At 36.0% G+C, this 21,765-nt stretch overlaps 1 protein-coding gene, 1 long non-coding RNA gene and 1 other non-coding gene across 9 annotated transcripts; 1 reads left to right on the top strand and 2 right to left on the bottom strand.

Moving 5' to 3' along the window:
* Positions 1 to 13: 13 nt before the first annotated feature.
* Positions 14 to 12,413, bottom strand: LOC106079807 (carbohydrate sulfotransferase 11-like). 4 transcript variants are annotated; one of them, XM_056006888.1, is made up of 7 exons: positions 11,728 to 12,400; positions 6,518 to 6,721; positions 4,807 to 4,907; positions 4,509 to 4,688; positions 1,962 to 2,147; positions 1,512 to 1,640; positions 14 to 1,155 (listed from the first exon to the last, which is right to left on the bottom strand). In XM_056006888.1, the coding sequence occupies exons 1-7, from the start codon at positions 11,914 to 11,916 to the stop codon at positions 798 to 800; spliced, it is 1,347 nt and encodes a 448-aa protein (XP_055862863.1). In that variant the 5' UTR covers positions 11,917 to 12,400; the 3' UTR covers positions 14 to 797. The 4 variants fall into 4 exon arrangements, with proteins under 4 accessions (XP_055862863.1, XP_055862865.1, XP_055862864.1 ...); XM_056006890.1 differs by having other exon boundaries at positions 12,058 to 12,400; XM_056006891.1 differs by having other exon boundaries at positions 802 to 1,052; positions 11,728 to 12,413.
* Positions 12,414 to 15,457: 3,044 nt separating this feature from the next.
* LOC129922150 (uncharacterized) lies at positions 15,458 to 19,050 on the bottom strand. Of its 4 annotated transcripts, none has more exons than XR_008774119.1 (5): positions 18,964 to 19,050; positions 17,323 to 17,465; positions 16,811 to 16,910; positions 16,288 to 16,403; positions 15,458 to 15,625 (listed from the first exon to the last, which is right to left on the bottom strand). It is a non-coding gene; the product is annotated as an uncharacterized LOC129922150 (long non-coding RNA). The 4 variants fall into 4 exon arrangements; XR_008774120.1 differs by lacking the exon at positions 18,964 to 19,050 and adding an exon at positions 18,704 to 18,857; XR_008774121.1 differs by lacking the exon at positions 16,288 to 16,403.
* Positions 19,051 to 20,152: 1,102 nt separating this feature from the next.
* Trnap-agg (transfer RNA proline (anticodon AGG)) lies at positions 20,153 to 20,224 on the top strand. The gene has a single exon. It is a non-coding gene; the product is annotated as a tRNA-Pro (tRNA).
* Positions 20,225 to 21,765: the final 1,541 nt, after the last annotated feature.

Genomic DNA, 21,765 nt, shown 5'->3' with positions numbered 1-21,765 from the left:
ATGAAGAGAGAGAAGGAAGAGAGAAAAAGAGACTGAAAGAAAGAGATAATAAACAACAGAAAAAAACTATATAAAGATAAAAAACAGTTTTACATGACATGTAAGTTGGATAGAGAAGCGAGATTTATTGGGAAGATGGAGAAAGAAGATAAATTGAAAAGATTGATATATATATATAAACAAAAAGAGGCAGGTAGAAAAAGAGACTTAGTAAGAAAGAAACAGTTCAAGAAATATACATCAAGAAAGAGAGACAGAGAAATTCAACAAAGTATACGCTGTTTTCTTCGTATAAGCCTAAAGGTAGTTTTTTACATACGAAATGATAAAACTAAAAGAAAAAAATATTTGAAAAAAAACAAAATGACAGAAAAATAGTAAGGCGAAGGAAAAAGAATTAAAAAAAAAAGAAATAGTCATTCTACCCTAATGGACCTCATTCACTAATCGTAAACAAATAACATTTAGCCACGTTATAATATTGATAAAACAACGAAAAAGACGTATCACGTGACAGCCTTAGTGTGTTACGTAATTTGTATAGAAGAGATAGAGAATCACGGGGCTAAATGTTGTTTGTTTACGATTGGTGAATGAGGTCCATTGTACTGATATTTTCCTACATTTAAAATATTAAACGCTTACTGACACATTGGCAATATTTCAATATAACGCACAATTCAACAAGCATGAAATACAAATGTCGTAACAATCACTAAAACTATTCGTATTCTTTTACAAAAGTTTTAACTTTTCAAGAACAATTTTGAAATATATATTTTTAGACCAAATCTAAGTTAAAAGAATTCGTCCCCAGCTATGTATAACTTAATGCGTTTACGAATATCACATGGGTAGTTCAACAAAGTACAATCACTGCTCATAGAGTGTTCTAACATCACCAAGGTTTCCTCCGGAAGTCCTGCATACGCTTCTAGCATGGCCTCTTCCCTTTGTCGGTGACGTACTTCCGCTGGGCCTGAAATACTGTAAGCTTGGGTGGCCACGTAGACAAGCTCATTGGACTTGATAGACTCTGGTTTGTCAATCCGCTGATAGAATGGAAATGATATTGTCTTGGAAATAAAACCACGAATTTGAAATACTTTCCACAGGCGAAGCAAAGCTTCAAAGCGTCCCAGACATTGCGTTTCCCTGAAATGATAAATACATCAGTAGAATAGACATTGCTGGTCAGACCATGTTCTTGGCTGAAATAACCTCATCCTTGGTGTGTACTACAATTAAAATGTTTATTGACTTTCTCCAATGTATTTTCAACCTTTATACATATATATCTGGCAAGTGATTCTGTTTGTGCAGTTATTAATATAAAAAAAGATACATAAGGTGTTGAAAGAGAGATAAATATATGCAATAAATATTACATTATTAATAAATATTGGCACTAAAGGAACAGAAATCATTGCAACTATGGGTTTTGTGTATCTGAATATTTGAACATTAACTTTTTGTTGATACTGTTTCAAGTCTTCAATAATAAGAAGTACCTGGTATTAAGCACTTCCATAGTCCTGGCGGTTATGTCGTTAATATATCCAAGCTCGTTCTCGCTGTCTAGGTCAAGGACATGTCCAGAAATCTTTGAGATGGATATATTTGAGCTGAATAATATAGCTCTGTGGAGAAAATGGTTTTAATATCATGCAAAATTTAAAGGAACATATTTGAGGTCAGCACATTTTTAAAAACCAAAATAATCCAGAGGTGACCTTAGGGGGTAGCTTAAAGGGACTCCGTGATAAAAAAGAATCTTTTGTCACCATCAGCGCATAGTACAAGTTGTTTGATTATCCACCTGACTGTATGAGTACATTCATAATATTGTATCAAGCGATTGCATCATACACAGATGAACAAAGTGTAACATTGGACCTAGTTATATACAGGTAAGTACCAACTACAAGATCAAATAAAGAGAACTCAATAGGGGAGAGAACCTGCTATCCTCAGTAAACGTCTCCAGGTGACCGAGCAGGCTGGCATTGAATCGACAAGTTTCTTGGAAGCTGATCGGCTTCAGATGATAGTCAATGGGGCGTCCGGAGAGTGTAGCGTTGGCTACGTAGTGACACAGCTCGGCAAATGATACGTTCCAGATGCATCTGGATGTGTCAAGGAATCCGCTAAAGAATTGAGAACTTAAATAATACATCGCATTTAAATAATATTGTAATAGCTATATTTGACTTTTTAGCGTGCATCCTAAAGTCTGAAGCAGGGCAGGTCCTAACGATTGCGGGGCCTTATGCGAAACTGATTACGCGGGGCCTAGTCTGGGTGGGAATAACGATTATAAGTGAAAATTAAGATTTTGTATTAGAAAAAAAAATTTACTTTGAATTTTATTTATTCTTTACTAAAAACAAATTGTAATCTAATTAACTTTAATTTACGAACCGTGCAACCTATGGCATATTTTTTATGCCAGTGGCTTTAAAAGTAAATAAAGAATAGTAACTTCCGATTAAGGTGAAAATTCGCCAGTTTATAACATTTTATTACATGAAAGCTGACAATGCCTTTTTTCTTTTATCGCGCGTAGGATTGGCGTTTTCCGCAATGAATGACACCCACAAATGACAATTTTGATTATGAAGGCGCGGGGCCCACTGCGACCGCATAGGTTGCAGTGGCCTAAGACCGGCCCTGCTCTGAAGCCAGCAATTCTTGTATGTATGTATATATGTATGTATGTAAGTATGTATGTATGTATGTATGTATGTATGTATGTATGTATGTATGTATGTATGTATGTATGTATGTATGTGTTTATGTATGTATGAATTATTTCGAAATCAGCTCTAACGATTTTTCTTTAAAATTTCAATTCAAGGTATATGTATATAAATGAGAAAAAAATCTCCTGTCCATGATTTTCCCTATAACCTCATAGAGACTTAGCATCATTTGATATTTCCCTCTAAAGCTATAATAAATATATTAACTACAATACTAAATGTTAGAACGTAACAATTTGAGAAGTTACACTGAAAAGACCTTATTCCAAGCCAATAAGAGACCAATAGTTGTACACAAAAGATGCAATGTAAAACGACACGACACGAGATGATTCTAGGCTGTAGGGGTATGTACATTCTATTTAGAACGTCATGTACAGTGGCATTTAGAACGTCATGTACAGTGGCATTTAGAACGTCATGTACAGTGGCATTTAGAACGTCATGTACAGTGGCATTTAGAACGTCATGTACAGTGGCATTTAGAACGTCATGTACAGTGGCATTTAGAACGTCATGTACAGTGGCATTTAGAACGTCATGTACAGTGGCATTTAGAACGTCATGTACAGTGGCATTTAGAACGTCATGTACAGTGACATTTAGAACGTCATGTACAGTGACATTTAGAACGTCATGTACAGTGACATTTAGAACGTCATGTACAGTGACATTTAGAACGTCATGTACAGTGACATTTAGAACGTCATGTACAGTGGCATTTAGAACGTCATGTACAGTGGCATTTAGAACGTCATGTACAGTGGCATTTAGAACGTCATGTACAGTGGCATTTAGAACGTCATGTACAGTGACATTTAGAACGTCATGTACAGTGACATTTAGAACGTCATGTACAGTGACATTTAGAACGTCATGTACAGTGACATTTAGAACGTCATGTACAGTGGCATTTAGAACGTCATGTACAGTGGCATTTAGAACGTCATGTACAGTGGCATTTAGAACGTCATGTACAGTGTTTGTACAGTGGCATTTAGAACGTCATGTACAGTGGCATTTAGAACGTCATGTACAGTGGCATTTAGAACGTCATGTACAGTGGCATTTAGAACGTCATGTACAGTGACATTTAGAACGTCATGTACAGTGGCATTTAGAACGTCATGTACAGTGGCATTTAGAACGTCATGTACAGTGGCATTTAGAACGTCATGTACAGTGACATTTAGAACGTCATGTACAGTGACATTTAGAATGTCATGTACAGTGACATTTAGAACCTACAGAGCAACTCTTCAGATTGGTAGTCGTCTCCCGATCGCTCAATCATTTTCGTCTTTACAAAAATATTTCCAAAATGAGTTTGAGTAAATCATTCAACCGAGCGAGGCTCTGTCACCTAGTACTGATTCATTATATAGTGCCTACAATTCCACCAGCTGAAATAATTTCCCTGTGCATCATTGTTATCTTTTGTCTCTTTTGAATAATATACATCCGAAATTTACATTTTTGTGACCATTGTTTTAAAATTATGTAGTGTAAATCTCTACAGAAGAGAGTGGGAATGAGAACTGACGAGAGTACTAATGAAACTCAGTATTGCATCAGGCATCTAATACTCAAAATTGCATCAGATATAAAATACTCGAGATTGCATCAGATATAAAATACTCGAGATTTCAACAGACATCTAATACTCGAGATTTCAACAGACATCTAATACTCAAGGTACATATAATACTCCAGATTGCATCAGAGGAGATTACTAATAACACTCACGATTTTACCATTTCTTTTTTCAGTGTCTTTCCCAAGCCATTTGGTATAAGAAGCTTGTCTACATACGCTGAGAAAAGTCTCGAATAAGGTTCTCTGACGAAGAAAAATTTGCTGTACGAGGCTAGCATGACTTCCTGTTCAGGTCTGCTGTAGCTTAGGAATACCATGGACTGTGGAACGCTGGAGATGTACTGATTCGTATACAAACAAATACAATCATTTGGTATGGGATTAATGCGCTAATTTTATATTTTTCGAACTAGATCTAAATATTAATTAGCCTAAAAGGCGCTCTTACTTTAAATGAGCTTCCATGTTGGTTATGTTAAATATTGTTTGACCGTCTTTGTTGCTCGAGTCAAGAACTCTAAAGATACGCTTCCAAAACGAACTGGCTATCTGCAAGGATTTCACAAATATGAGCTAATAAACTTTTCATAAGTATGTTAATTTAATAATTTTTTTAGTACTTTTGTCAAGCTATAGCTCGGTGCATTGTGGTCCAATCCCTTATTCTCAGTGCATTTTGTCCAATCCCTTATTCTCAGTGCATTTTGTCCAATCCCTTATTCTAAATGCATTGTGGTCTGTGACCTCCTCAAAGTCTGGTTCCATACAGTAGGATATCCTATTATGATATTATGAGTACAATTCACAACTCATGTTTCTGAAGGTAAACACTTAAAACCTTGAGCTATCTAGTTACTTGATAGCAGACAGTAAGAGCAGTGAGTTGAGGACAGTCACTGAAAGTAGTCACTTGAGAAACTTAGTAGAAGTTAGTTATTATAAAAAGTTATTTGAGACTTGTACCAATAACTAAGTTATTACTACATTTGTCTAGTTGTTCTATAACATTTTTTTTAGTAATTGTACTTGGATTATAGTGTATCATATTTCCTATGTGGTCACTAGGATATTACTTGTGTCAGCCATATCAATGGTTATTTCCTCATTTATTACAGATGTACGAATTTGCAAGTAATTCATCCTGATTATGCCTACATTGCAACGAGCTGTCATCCTCCCTACACTGCTCTATGCCTCAGAAACGTGGACAGTGTACAGAAAACATGCAAAGAAATTGAACTACTTCCACATGACATGTCTTAGAAAAATACTGAATATCAAATGACAAGACAAAATATCAGATACTGAAGTCCTTCGAAGAGCGGGTCTGCAAAGCATCCACAGTATTCCACACACATCTGATGCAGTCTCAGCTGCGATGAGCAGGACACGTCTGTAGAATGGAAGACCACCACATCCCTAAACGACTCTTGTATGGCCAAAGCTCTCGCAAGGCGGTCAAAGAAAGCGCTTCAGGGACACCCTCAAAGCTTCTCTGAAGCCGTTCAGCATAGACCCAGACACCTGGGAGACCGAGGCACATGACAGAGCATCATGGCGTCGCGCTCTGAAAACGGGCGCACAGGTTTCTGAGGAAAAGAGAACAACGTTGGCAGAAGAAAAACGCCAGACAAGAAAAGCAAGGCCCACGACACTAGCTCCAGCTGAAATAACCTGCCCAGTGTGCAGCTGAACATTCCGGGCTCACATAGGTCTCCCAGCTATATGAGGAGGCAAAGCCCTCAGCCCCCTGGATGACAAAGTGGTCATCATCGAACCATTATGGACGAACTATATATATATATATATATATATATATATATATATATATATATATATATATATATATATATATATATATATATACATTACAACTACAATGCCACCTAGCCACACATCCCATTTAATACAACGGCTAAGTGGTTATAGGCTATAGGTAAAGTAGAATGAGGGGATGAAGGTAGCAAAGCGGAAAGAAAGAGAGACAGGGAGAGAAAGAGACAGAAGAAAAGAGAGAGAGAGAGAGTACTTTCTTTGGGTTGTTTGGCTAAGAATGAATTTTAGTTTTATATCGCATTTTTTTTTGGTTAACTTTCCCAAGTACTGAATCTCAGATATCTTCAGATTTCCTTACTAAAAAAGGTACGTTGATTCCTTACCTTTGGGATGGCCCAGTATAGTAAGCGATGCTCTCTGTTCACAAGAAATGATTTCTCTTGTGACGAGATCGCTGATGAGTTCTCAGTCTCATTGTAAAACATAAACGCGTTATTTCGGCAAGCCACCTTCATGTTTAGTGCTCTTGTTTGAAGTCTTTGGAGAATAAACTCAGTAGAGTTTTTTTCTTGCGCCATTCTATTTACCTGCATAAGACATTGTAGGCGTATCATTTTATTTATATTAAACATATTTTTTTGTTATATCAAAATGAACTTAATTTTTATTACAGTATTTCTATTCAAATCATAATCTCATGTAGGAACCTGGACATGGATTTAAAGAAAACGGTTGAAATTTATCGCTAAGAAAAGAATTACTCGTTGGCCACACGGGAAAACTTACGTTTGATCGTAATACTTTTTCAAAGTTAAAAAAAAAAGAAATAAGTTTAAATTTGGCTAGAGAAATAGGTCTAGATTTAGATGCAACTCATCCAACATTGGTTTTGAAAGGACTATCGCGTTCGGGAATTTTCGAATGTAAGGCTTTATTGATTCAAGAGTTTAATTAATTAATGTTCAGGAAAATCGTTTTCTAAGTCTAGATCTTAAGTCCTATCATTTGAATATTATAAAGTGTAGTAGACCTATAGGCCTATATTCATTTAACCAGTATCTTTTTTTTTATCGGAGGTAAGGGGAGGGGGCGTGGTAAAAATAATCCAATTTTTTAAAAATCTAACATTCATTAGTTATTAAGAGAAAAATAATCACTATGTAAATTATATGATGGGGGTATTGTCTTTTTTAAAAGTATTTTAATGTTTTGTTTTTTTTTACAATATTTAAGCCTATTGCTGATGTAAAAATATTTCCATTGTTTTTATATCTGATTTTTACATCACGAGTTTGATGTCCGTTTTGAGGTATTTTTTTTATAGAATTAATGTATATATATATATATATATTATATGGCTCCTTTTGTCTCGAAAGGCAATGGATGCGCCCAAATGAGTCACTGGTTTTGGCTTAATCTTGAGACGGGGCAGAATCTGGTGTGGCTAATCAAGCCAATTCTAGAACGGCAGACTTTGCCACAATTCGTACATGTGTATGCCTCTGATTTAGGGCTAGCAGACAGGGCAGCTTTCTTTTTATCCCTCTTGATTAAAGCCGCTTCAATTCTTTTGTTCTCAGCAAGGGTTGTCCCAGCACGCACAGTCTGTCTCCATGCACTCCGGTCTTTGGCTATGTTTTCCCACATACTTTCGCTGATGCCTGAGGCTCTCATGTCTCGCTTGCAGACATCTCTATATGTTAGTCTTGGGCGGCCCTTGGGTCTGACTCCTTCCACAAGCTCAGCATATAAGATATATTTCGGGATTCTGCCATCTGGCATGCGGGTGACATGTCCGAGCCAGCGTAATCTTCTTTGTGTCAGGAGAGCATACATGCTGTTCATATTGGCCAATCTTAAAACTTCCTGATTGGAGACATGGTCCCTCCAAGAGATGCCCATTATGCGTCTCAGGCAGCGCAAGTGGAAACTATTCAATCTGTGATGGTACATGTATGTTGACCAGCTCTCACTGCCATAAAGGAGAGTGCTCACAACACAGGCGTTGTAGACTAGGATTTTGGTCGCTGTGGTCAATTTACCATTTTCCCAGACGCGCTTGGAGAGTTTTGCCAATGCTGTGGTAGCTTTTCCTATCCTTTTTGTCAGCTCGATGTCTAAGTCTAGGTTACTGACAATTGTTGAACCCAAGTAGGTAAATTCCTGCACCACTGAAAGGGTGTGGTTCCCAATTTGTATTATAGGTATTTCTGCGACGTCTTGTGCCAGGATTTCGGTCTTGGAGAGACTTATAGTAAGGCTAAACTCTTGACAAGCAGCTGCTAAGGCGTTCACTAGCTTCTGTAGACCTCCTTGTGAGTGAGATACGAGTCATCGGCAAACAGCAGCTCCCTTATCAAGATACGACGCCTTTTCGTTTTGGCTTTAAGACGTGCCAGGTTAAAGAGCCTTCCATCGGATCTGCTATGGATGTATATTCCGTCTTCCAGGGATTTAAAAGCACTGGATAGTACGACTGAGAAGAAGATGCCAAATAGTGTAGGGGCCAGTACACATCCTTGTTTGACACCGCTCTTAATGGAGAATGGCCTGGAGGAAGAACTTTCAAACTGAACGGTGCCCTGCATATTTTCGTGAAAAGCTGACACTAGTTTTCTTAACTTATTTGGGCAGCCGATTCTCTCTAGTACAGCAAACAGACCGCTTCTGCTAACAAGGTCAAAGGCCTTGGTCAAATCAATAAATGCTATGAAGAGGGGCTGCTTTTGTTCTCTGCTCTTCTCCTGTAGCTGCCGAAGAGAGAAAATCATATCTGTTGTAGATCTACCTGCCCTAAAGCCACACTGCGACTCTGGATAAACACGATCTGCCAGGATCTGTAATCGCTTTAGTAATACTCTAGCAAAAGCCTTTCCGACTATGCTAAGCAGTGAGATGCCTCTGTAATTGTTACAATCAGAGCGGTCGCCTTTATTTTTATAAATTGTAACAATGTTGGAGTCTTTCAATTCCTGGGGGGACCATTCCTTGTTCCCAGCACAAGCTTAGCAGTTCATGGAGTGGTTTGATTAGGGCATGTTTTCCAGCCTGAATTACTTCAGCAGGAATGCCATCTCCTCCGGGTGTTTTCCCATGTGCAAGCATGTCAATGGCAATGCTCAGCTCCTTTACTGAGGGCGTTTCGTCTAATTCCGTCAAAACTGGAAGTGATGGAAAGTTGGAAACAGCATTTGGTGAGATGGCGTTTTCAATCTGGTAGAGTTCTGCATAGTGTTCAACCCATCGTTCCATTTGCAGCGCACGATCGCTGATGATTGAGCCATCTTTTGACTTGAGCGGAGCACACTTGCTGGTGTGAGGTCCAAAGGCTTTTCTCATGCCCTCATATAGTCCTCTTATGTTACCACAGTCGGCACAAGATTGAATATCTTCGCATAGCTCCTGCCAGTATTTGTTAGCACATTGTCTCGCTACTCTTTGGGCATTGTTACGTGCAGCTCTGAGCCTTTTTAAGTTGCTTGGGGTGGGATCCTTCTTGTAGATTAGCATGGCTGCTCTCTTGTTCGTAGTGGCAGTTTCCATTTCTGGTAGACTAGCTTCAAACCAGTCTTCGCTTTTCTTGGTTTTGTTTCCAAAGACCAGTGATGATGTTTGGTAGATTGTATCACGCATAAACGTCCAGCTTTTTTCTACCTCAGTCACAGAGAAGTTTTTAAAAGCTTCCTCTAATTTGTTCTCAAATTCGGTGCAAAGATCAGGATTTTTTGTGCTAGTAGTATTCAGGCGTGATTTTCTTTTTCCCTGTGATGTGTGGATCTTAGTTGGCAGCAGTCTTGTCCGGCAGGACACTAAAGTATGATCAGTATCACAATCCGCGCTTTGGTAGCTACGTGTCAGCAGTATATTTCCAATGTCCTTTTTTCGTGTCAGTATCATATCCAGCTGGTGCCACAACCCAGACCTAGGGTGCCTCCATGAGACACAGTGCTGTGGTTTTGTTCTGAAGTATGTGTTGGTAATGCAGAGCTTATGGTATGTGCAGAATTCAAGCAGTCTTTGTCCGTTCTCATTCATCTTTCCGATTCCAAAAAGCCCAAGACAGTCTGGCCAGGTAGTGTGATCTGATCCTACTCTGGCATTGAAGTCACCTAGAAGGATCATATGTTCTTTTTGAGGAATGTTTGCAATGGCTTCTTTGAGGTCTTCATAGAACTTGTCTTTGTCCTCCTGAAGCGAGCTTAGTGTGGGGGCATAGGCACTAATTAGAGTGACTTTTCCAGATGCTGTCATCATACTTATGCTTAGTAGCCGTTCCGAGCCACCAACTGGAGGGACTATCATGGGAAGAAGACTGTTCTTGACAGCAAAGCCCACACCATGTATTCGAGTCTCATCCTGTGCTTTCCCTTTCCAAAAGAAAGTGTAGTCAGTCTCGCGGAGCATGCCGTTTTCGGCCAGTCGGGTTTCTTGCAGGGCTGCAATGTCGATATGTAGCCTTTTTAGCTCGTTGTTTATAACTGCCGTCTTCCTAGCATCGTCGATCTGCCTTAGATCATCAGTGAGACCAGGACACATTGTCCTGACATTCCAAGTGGCCAGTCGCATGACAGGGATTTTCTTTTTCAGTTTAATTTTTCTTCTTTTGTTGCTTGGTGCAAGTTTCCAGCCTACTTGTCGTTTTAAACTAAGCTCTAAGCACCCATTAGAGCAGGCAGGCTGTGGCGGATCAGCACCTAACTGACTGGGGGCTGCCCAGGTTGAGGCGGGCGGTAGCTGATCAGTGAGGCGCGAAGACCTCTCCCACCGTCAGAGACAACCCGTGGCGTCCATACATTACGCCAATCAAGTTGGACTTATAACCCGTAACTGTTGTCTCCCGTGTTGTTTTAGCCGCTTTGCAGCAGCACCAGAGTTTCCTCTCCGGGGCGCATTCCTGGGCCTTGGATAAAGGGGTCATGGGTGGCCCATGCGTCATGATCCCTCTCTCGACCTTGCTGATGTGATCCAAAGGAACGTATCGCATCACATTTGGCACCAACTCAGTTGCAGAAGCTGCCGGAGGGAATTTCGCAGCTTATACTCCCAACGCCTAAGGGGCTTCACTCCTGATTTCTCCTCGAGGTTGTCTCCTGAAGCCTCAGTACCGCAAGGCAGCGGGGGTTTGAAGTCAGAGTACCCCTCTCCTAGATGAACTGCCTTACTAGGCTGACGAGCTCCATCTGCCCGAAGCTCCCGGTTTTGTGGCGCCAGGTATCCGCCTTCACCCCTTCACCTGTTAGTAAGAGCAGTTTCGCCGGGCTTAATATCTAAGCCACACGAGCAGGCCAGGTGCTGGACTTAGTTGTCAGAGGCTATTTGAGACGCATGCCATTAGGAGTATTTTATAGACAATGGGAGCTTAACCCCATTGACACCCCTGGCCATGACAACCTTTGAAACTATATATATATAGTCTATGTATATATATATATATATATATATATATATATATATATATATATATATATATATATATATATATATATAAATTGTATAATAGAGGTATTTTTAATTTATTTTTAAAAATGTTTTTCTTGTTTTGAAGTATTTGTGTAATCTCTAAGAAAAGTTTAGATATTGCAAGTAAACTTACAAATGACTGACCGATTCCAGGCAGGTAAAATATCAGTCTACGACCACTAGACCAAATCTTTTGTAATAATTGGTGTCCAGCAAGGGCGGCGTTGAAATTATTCCATGTAACCACAATAAGGAAACAAGTGAATGCACAAATAGCTAAATATTTTCTCTTGTTCCATTTGAAAAAACGGTTGCATCGCATTGTTTGGTTTCGACGAGAAATAACTACACTATGATCAAAGCTTAGCTCACTATCAGACACTTGATCTTTTTCTTTTTTTGCCTTTGAATGTACTCTGGACTTAAGAGTATATATATGTTATTTTTTACTTCTTGTACTCACCAGCCTCTCATGATTCTTAATGAGACTTGGTTTAGTAAATGACTTTTCATAATTCTACTACTATGAGTTTACTACTGAAATAATTTCAGTACACAATTTAATGATCCCTATAGTTTATCGCGGGTAATGCGTTCCTAAATCACCCGCGATAACCGAAATCTGAGCAATCCGCTAATTATTTATTTATATCTTTTATATTTATATTAAATACTTTATAAACCCTCGCTTATAAATCTCCCTTTTAGACTCTGAACTGCACATATACAGTAGACAAATAACTGTAATTATTGTACAATACAATAAAAACACTCTCTCTCTCTTCTCTCTCTCTCTTTCTCTCTCTCTCGCTCTGCTACTGTAGTAATCAATCAGGTACTGGGATACAACGCAAGCAAACGACCAATTGTGTGTAGGCGCATAGCGGCACATGTTAGATATTAAATTACTACTCTATATATATAATATTTCAAGGTCCCCGACTGACTCACTGATTCAGTTATCACTAATTTTTCCACTTAGGCTGTACAAAAAATATATCAAAATTGTATTCGCCATTACTTAGGCTATATTGTTTCTAGAACAACTAAGCACCTTTCACAATCGAAACGGTAATCGTTCATTTTCCCCCAAAACGATTTTTAATTAGCAGTTGTTTTTTTTTAATGTATTTTCATAACTAATTTAACTGGTCGGGGTGGTATTATATTTGTATTTAAAATGTGACATTTCACCCAGTTATTCTTTAGCATAGGAAGGGCCGGTCCTACAGATTGCGGGGCCCAATGAGAAATGGATTGCGCTGGTTCCCATTCTGGGTTGTGATAAGGATAATAAGTGAAAATTAACCATTTGTATTTGAAAATAAATTCGTCTTTGCATTTTATTCATATTTATTAAGTACAAAATCACTTTCAAATTAACTTTACGAGCCATCTACAGTAGATAGTAGTTTCCCAACAAAAAGCCGACTTTCAGATCTGCCCTTTAGATTTATTATCGACTAGCAAAATATCGCTTTTGTTGTTTTTTTTAGAGGTCGAGATTAATTTAGATCTTTAGTTAAATGACATGACTTTTTCGTATATTTTGCAATTTCTGGAGAATTCCATGAACCGTTTAATGATAAGTTAAAATGGTTTAATTTAATAATTTACACCTACAATTTGCCTATGAAAGTGCGGGGCCCACTGCGGCCGCATAATTTGCAGTGGCCTAAGACCGGCCCTGAGCATAGGCATACATAAGGGGTATTTTTACGTTGGTATCTAAAGTATGAATTTTTAATATTTGAATTATAAAAAAATTGATTTTTAACTCGACAACTGTAACTTTAATAGTTTTTAGCATTCATTTTAACTTTTATAGTTTTATAGCTTACTTTTGGGGATTTTGCCTGAATGAAAAAAAAAAAGTCCTTGAAGGACTAATGCAATGAGCACGACATACCCTAACATTGTTTTATATTTCTGGCGTTACTTCAGAAGTGAACATTATTACATCCTTGCTCAAACCTCCCTAAGGACGGATGCGGATGATAGCAGGCGGCTTCGATCTCAGGACCATTGAGACCACGGTCCAGATCGCATACCATTCGAAATAAACATAGCAGAGAGAGAGAGAGAGAGAGAGGGAGAAAAGTGATACTAGAATTCACGGGCCAAAAGTTAGTGTGGGGAACCCGTGATAAAAGCGAAGATCCTCGAGTTATATTTCCCATTTCTTTTAACAATCACTGCAATTTTATTTAAGAAAAAAACAAACAATCAGAAATAAAGTCAAAAGCTAAAAGATTAAGCATAAAAGCAGATTTTTTCTCCAATTAATAAGGCACGCGTGCAAAGATGTTTTTTGTGACTTTAGAAAATAAAAATTAAATCGATATTACCTAATGAGAACTCCTTATCAATCCGCTGAGTCTTCCGCTGGGTACACAGCGTACACATACAAAGGTATACAAACAAAAAAGTCAACATTATCACTTGATTATGGCCCAAAAATATAACCGAGTTCTGTCCTCAGTACAGAGGGAAAGGTGTTATCACAATCACAATGATCTTGCTTTGTTTGTAAATGTTTTACATGTTTTGGATGTTCCTTCAGAGTTGAAGATAATTACTTCCTAGTCCAAACCTCCCGAAGGACGACGGGGGATGGCAGCGGGCAGGGTTTGAGCCCTGGACCATCGAAAAGTCAGAACGACAGTCCAGCGCGTAAACCGCACGACCAGGCAGCTTTGTACAATTCAGTTTGCAAATTCTTCATCGGGTCAAATAACAAAAAAAAAAAGCCTAGAAATTTGACAGTTTACTTGACCACATGGGGAAAACTCTGCCCTATAAACATGCCCATTACGGCCCAGTATCAGTTTTAATTAGGGTTATCCCCCTTTGCCCTAATTGCAGCCCTAAATAGCCCAAATCGCGCCCTAATGGGCGCGCATACCGTTTGCACATTGGCGTCATTAGGTTCCCATAAGGGACCAATACGGGCTACCCTAATCGTGCCAATATCGGCCCAGAATGGGTAAACCCACTTCCGGATTCATTGGGGATTTCCAGAATCGCGCCCTAATCAAGCCCATACTAGCCCCAATGGTTTAGTAACTGAGATTTTCATTGGGGTTTAATTAGGGATAACCCTTATTGTGCCAATATCGGTCCGATGCTGGCCTGAATGGTTTAGTAACTGAAATATTTATTAGGGTTCAATTAGGGATAACCCTTATTGTGCCATTATCGGTCCAATGCTGGCCCTAATGGTTTAGTAATTGAAATATTAATTAGGGTTCAATTAGGGATAACCCTTATTGTGCCAATATCGGTCCAATGCTGGCCCTAATGGTTTAGTAATTGAAATATTAATTAGGGTTCAATTAGGGATAACCCTTATTGTGCCATTATCGGTCCAATGCTGGCCCTAATGGTTTAGTAACTGAAATATTTATTAGGGCTCAATTAGGTATTATCATGCAAATACTGTCTCCGATGGTTCAGTCATTAAATTTTTATTATGGCTTAATTAGGAATAATCTTTAATGTTTTTCAATACTGTAGTTTAAAACAAATTCATTAGTGATTTTTTGTTTATAATGCCCTTTTTGTTCAAATGCAGCTCAATGGTTTAGTATGAGATTTTTAACCTTTTACATAGGTCTACTTTCACACTGATGATTTAGATCTAGCAATAGAATTATTTGACATAATTGTTTGGAAATTATAATAATTGAATCAGTGCATGATTTCTATATACATCTAGCTATAATGTCAACATATTTATAAAGTAATGGACAAGTTAAATTACATTTTTGGGTTTGAACACTATCAAACAATACAATTTTTGGTAACGTACTATATAAGACTTGCATGCTCTGATCATTTATTCTTAAATCAAACTTACACAATTAACTTTTTTTTATTTTTTATTCATGGAATAATTAACCAACACAAAAGACAAATATAACAGCACAAACAAGATATCAAGACAGCATTTTCATTCAATTCTTAGCATTCTTTACAAGCTGACTTCAAGACTGGTGGCAATAATTCATATTTTGACTTCCATGCAGCAGCTGGAACAAACAAACAAACAAATAAATATTATAGTCATGTAATAAAACTACCTTCAAGCTGTATTAATAATAAAAAGAATCTAACAATTAAACATCAGAAGACCTTACATTTATCTATGTGGACATACTATTTAACGGTTATATTTCCAGCCCTTGATGATAAACGGTGCTCAAAAATTAGGTTGCTTCTAAAGCCTATTAAGCAACACAAAAATTAATGGTATTTCAAAATTTGGAGTTCAATCTTCTCTTAAATTAAATGTTATGAATTGGTGTCAGCAAATGTGGCACTGGTATTTGACTATGCTAAAAGTGCAATGGCAGACTAGATCGAGCTAGGCTTCAATTCATTCAATATTATATTTTGTCCAATTTATTTATATTAACTTTATCACAGGCTCTTACTAATACAACTATATTCTGTTGTAATTAGAGTTCTATGGTAATTTAAAAAATAAGTTGGCTGAAAAGTTATTCTAGAATTAAAATAAATAATTATCACAGTGAAACTTAAAAAAAACATAACAAAAAAAAAAAACCACAACCAGCATATTTCAAAATTAGGATAGCATTTCTTTATTTACATTTAATAAATTCCATCCCATTAACAATTTACTTTCAGATTGCTGATCAGTAATCTAAAAGCAAAATTTAATTCTTACCTTCTTGAGCAGGCTTGCTTATGAAAAGATGAACAGCATCTGTACTGCATGCATCTAATAGGTTATTATTAACCTAAAAGATTAATGTCAACTTCCCCTAAAGACAATGTGGCGATCTGTTAAAAAAAAATAAAAAAATAAATAAATAAAAACATAAAAAATGTTTAAAGAATGCAAAAAAAAATAATATTACAATAGAGGCAAAACACAAAATGTTTAAGGTAAGGTATACAAGAAGGATTGTTGCTATATAATGACATTAGGTCAAAAACAATTCTATGTAGGCCCTATTTTCATTGTATAAATGTTCATTATAATTTTTTATGCAAATTAATAATGAACTTAAATCTCAGTGAAATTACAAAAAGCTGAAGATATTGCTCTCGAACATTGTTTAACAAGATTAACATTTATTTTACATTTTCTTTATTTAATCGATTTGATCTCATTAAAATTTTCATTTGGTTTGGGGGGATAGGGTGTCACTGATCAGTAATCTTAAAGAAAAATTTATTCTTCGTACCTTTTTGAGCAGGCTTCCTCATGAAAAGATATTGAACAGCATCTGTAGTGCATACATAGACAATTCTTATTGTCAGCTGCCCTTAAAGAAAACTGGCATTCTAAAAAAAAAAAAATAATAAAATTACAATAAAGACAAATCCTGAAATGTTTATGGTATGGTGTATAAGAAAAACTGTTGCTATAGCCTAATGATGAGACTGTATTTTTTCTTTAACAGTATCCACACAATGAAATTTTAAAAAGCCTAAGCCTTAGCTAAGCCTATGCCTATAGAATGAATCCTAGATCAAATTGTAGAAAAATGTGTAATATAATAATTAGTATTAAGACCTCTAGATATTCTAGCTAGATCTAAATATAATCTAGATCTATGTCTAGTTTATAGATCTAGAATTTCTAGATCTGTATAGATCTATTTAATTCTATTACATAGAGCCTAGAGTCTTTAAAATTTACAAAAAATAAAATCTAACATATATTGAGTATTGGTGAATAAAGATGTAACGCTACCTGGACCTGGTTATGTGGTATGCACGATGGACTGTTTGGTCGCCTCGTTGGTCTCTGCATGGTCGTCTGGTTCATACCCTGCAACTGCCATCACTTCCCTAAGCTCCTTTGAGGTTTAGACTACCAAGTAGATATCTTCAACTCTGAAGGAACATTTAAAAAAAACAAAAAAACAATGTCAATATAGGGCTATAGTTTATAGCAGCTATAGGGTTAGCCGTTAGTGGCGTTAGTCTATTATATATAGGCCCCTAATATAGATATACTATATATATACATATTTTTCTAGACATATCTCAATATCTGATTTTAAAACCAATATAAACGTTTGATTTTATTTAGATTCTATTTGTATAAATTTAAACATTCTAAACTCTAGACTAGATTTTCAAGATCTGGAGTGTAGGCCTAATATTGTACATTAGTCTCTACAAAGTAAATATCTATATTATAAGATTATAAGTCTATACTATAGGTCTATGACTATAACTAGTTACTAGATCTAGAATTATTTAATCTAAATGACCTATCGCCTATAGTATGAAAAAATTAAAGATTAGTCTGTATTAACAATATATTAATTAAATATTATTCTATATCTACTAAATTTTCTAATAACAACTAGATTTTAGAATCTAGACTATTCTAGACTATCTTTTATTAGATCTAGATCTAAGTTTACTAAGTCTTAGTATATCTTATAAGTCTAGGTCAATTTTTTCTAACCTCAAAATATTTGAATTAGAATAGAACTAAAATCTATATATGAGTATGAGTACTATGAGTATAATAATTATTATATTAATATACCAAAGTGTCCAAAGTCCTAAGTCTAAGTATTAGTTTACAGTTACGTGACTAGATAGGCATATTCGGCATATAGACTAGATCTAATATTCTGCCCTAAAAGTTAAAAGGTAGTAGATTTAGATTTAAGATCTAGTAAGTCCTTAACTAAATCTAATTCTATGCTGCAGATGCATTAGCCATTTCATGGCAGATTCTAGAATCTATATCTAGAATCAATTCTAAATAGTAAATCAGTAAATCTAGTCATAACGCATGAATGTTAATCACTTAAGTTAAGTCTAAGTCGTCTAGATCTAGATTTAATAGGTCTCAAGTCTAGATTAGATATAATATAGACCACTATATATTAATAATATTATATTGTACTAGATCTAGAAGCCTATTACTACTATTAGTAATTAGATCTAGATCTAGATATTATAATAAAACTAGTCTAGAGAGATCTATAGAATCTCTAGACTCTAGATCTAGATTCTTAGCATTCTAGATTATCTAGATATATATATAAATCTATTCTAAGTCTAGACCTAATCTACTATCTAGATTAGATCTGTTAGTAGTGTTAGAGTACTTAGAGATTCGTCATCTGATGATGATCTGTACTTGTGATAGGCTTAAGACTTTAACTTATAAGTTACGACCATTCCAATTGAATTTCCATGGCTGCTGCCATTGCTGCCAAGAGTTGAAGAACATATGCATTGATATCAAGAAGTACAGCTCTTATAATTATTTATAATAGATCTATTATATTAATGAAAGTCTAGATTGACTAGACCTAGACTAGAGTGACTATAGCTCTATAACTTGTAGTATAACTAATAACTTAACAGATTTAGATCTAGATCTAGCTAGCTCTAATTTGATCCACGTGTGTACGCTCTAGAGTGAAGACTGAAGAATCCAGTTTGTGCCGAATATCGCGAGCTTAAAAGAAATAAATGCTTCTTTTTCATTGGTCGAAAAAAATGTTAAAATGTATAAAACTTTTTTTTTAAAATCTAAATCTAAAAAAACAACAACAAAAAAAACAAATATGTTCTCCTTTAACTTAAGATTCTATGTGTGATTAAATATTACTAGATATAGATATATTTTTTTAGTGTGCACATTAAAAAATCAGACACACACACACACACACTATTTGATTACGAAAAGTCTGCATTGGGCCCATACGGGTAAAACTTCACTATTCCAGTTAGGGATTTCCCCAATAGAACCCTAATTAATTTTTTTTTTAAATCTTAATATTACTTACAAAAAGGATTCAAAGCAACATTTAGCTTTAAGACGATTAATACTACATTTTAAAACATCATAATATTGTTTTTTATGTTATGATAAAGATTTCATCATGTTGGTTCTGGCGTGATTGGGGAAATCCCACACCGGCACGAAAGCGGAAAGACGTTAACGGCCCAATAACTAAAATCCCACACCGATCCGTTAACGTTTTTATAGGGGCGATTGTAAGTAGGTCAATCTACCCAATGAAACCTTATTACCCCACACCGCGCCAGAATGGTTTTGATGGGGCTTTGTTTATAGGGTGGTTTGACCATTATAGTTTTTTTCTGAAACTAAATTTTATTTAGACAATCTTTATCTTAAACACAAATTAAAGAGTTCAATAAACAAAATAGACGTTTAGAAACATTTTGCATCGAACTAGAATCATCGATTTCGATCATCTACATCCAGAATTCTAGTCTAGATTAGGCTACTGTTTTTTTATTTAACCTTGCCAAGTCTAGATCATCAAACTAGAATTTTAATAGGCCTACGTGCGCTTAGCCAAGATTATTCACAGGACTGGGGGGGGGGGGGGTACTCCAATTTTCTTTTTTTTGTCTGCAAATGCTCTTGCAAAAAGGATGGCTTTTTACTTTTTTTTTTTTTTTGTTTAATTTCAGACTATTACTTGTACTATTGTTGTTGCTTTTTAACATGATGAAGAATTTGCAAGCTGATAAGAGGAATATTAATAAGATTCAACTTTAGGCAATGTGTCATATGTCGAGGCCTGTTGGTCTAGGGGTATGATTCTCGCTTAGGGTGCGAGAGGTCCCGGGTTCAAATCCCGGACAGGCCCATTTTTTAAAAATATCTATTAAATAAGTTGGACAATAATGTGCTAGCAATTTTCTTTTTTAGTTAAAATTCCTCTTATCAGCTTGCAAATTCTTTATCGGCAAAACCTGAAAAATGGACACGGATCTATCGATTTTCCTAGAAATTTGATATTTTAGTTATATCTTTTGGAAAAAAATTACTAGCTAATTGGCCACAAAGAGAAAACTCTGGTTTGACCGTTATATTTTTCAAATTATAAACTTTGTAAAATTTAATCTAGTCCTGAGGTCTAGACAACCAATATCTTAAACACGCATTGGATATTTCCGTAAGTAGTCAAGAGTTAAAAAAAAGAAATACATATTGCGAACTGTCTTCAAAGTCTGGATTTATATGCGAATCATTAGAATTTTCTATGCTCACAGTAGCTTAATAGTTGTTGTTTTTTTTTATAACTTGACCTTTTTTATCTAACGTAAGAGGAAATACTCGCTCTAAAAATTAAATAGAGAAATAGAGGAGTTTTTTTTTTTGTTGTCTTTTTAAAGAAAAAGTATTTTTAAAATAATTTTCACTTAAAAAAAAAGTGTGTTTTTTTTTAATGTTATTTGATATGCGAAAATTAAGTGGCTACATAGTTACAACTCTGCTCCATTAAGAAAAGCCAGAAAGTAACCCTATAGATACAGATTTTATAAAGTAAAATAAGAAATATTTTTAATAGACAATTTTAATACAGAGTGAAATTACATCATTATTTTGAATTAAACATGTAATCATTTTTTTAGATCTAGATGTGTGCGATTGGAAATAATTTTATCAGTTGTTTTTGTTTAATGCAACTTTCATACTTATAATGTGACTAGCCAGCTATGGTCTAGCTCTAGTGTTATGCTATGTCTTGGAGAGGGTTTCTATGCTGACTGTTCAAAAACAATTTTTAAAAAATGTTGCTCTAGTCTGAAATCGATAGTCGATGGAAAGCCAACTTGTTAGCTACCGAGCAATCCAAGCACTTATAAAATTAGAAAGTTTTATAGTCTAGTGTTAGTTTAAAAATCACGACTGATTGATTTACTTTTTTTTTTTAGTGATTTACCAGGTATGTGCTATCATCGACAAGGAATAATTCTGCACATTTTCAAGTTGATTTGAGTTTTGAAAGTGGAAGAAATAAGGTGTACAATATTCCACCCAGACCAACCTACAGAGGTTAGGTCCCTAGACACATTTTGTACAAGAGTCGTTATTATTTTCCTTAAACATTCCGAAACGCTACTTTCGTTTCTACATTTGACTAAATATATGTGTGTTCATTGTTATTTCCTGGCGCAGAAGAAGGTAATAGAGGTCTACAAAGGCAGCGATTGAAAGCAAGCCTAATGACCTCGCCAATGCTATGATGCGCACTGTCATCGTGAACGGGATTATCTGTGGCAAAGGAAGGAAGGGGAGACAATAAAACAATGATCTCAAAAGAAAGCCGACCAGCAACAAAGAAATGAGAAAAGATTTCTGTCAGCAGCTGTGGACATTCATTACACTTAATGTTTCCCCAGC

This window comes from Biomphalaria glabrata, chromosome 12 (assembly GCF_947242115.1).
Source record: "Biomphalaria glabrata chromosome 12, xgBioGlab47.1, whole genome shotgun sequence".
In the NCBI taxonomy this organism is placed as follows: Eukaryota; Metazoa; Mollusca; class Gastropoda; family Planorbidae; genus Biomphalaria; species Biomphalaria glabrata.
This window is presented reverse-complemented; position numbering and strand designations above follow the sequence as displayed.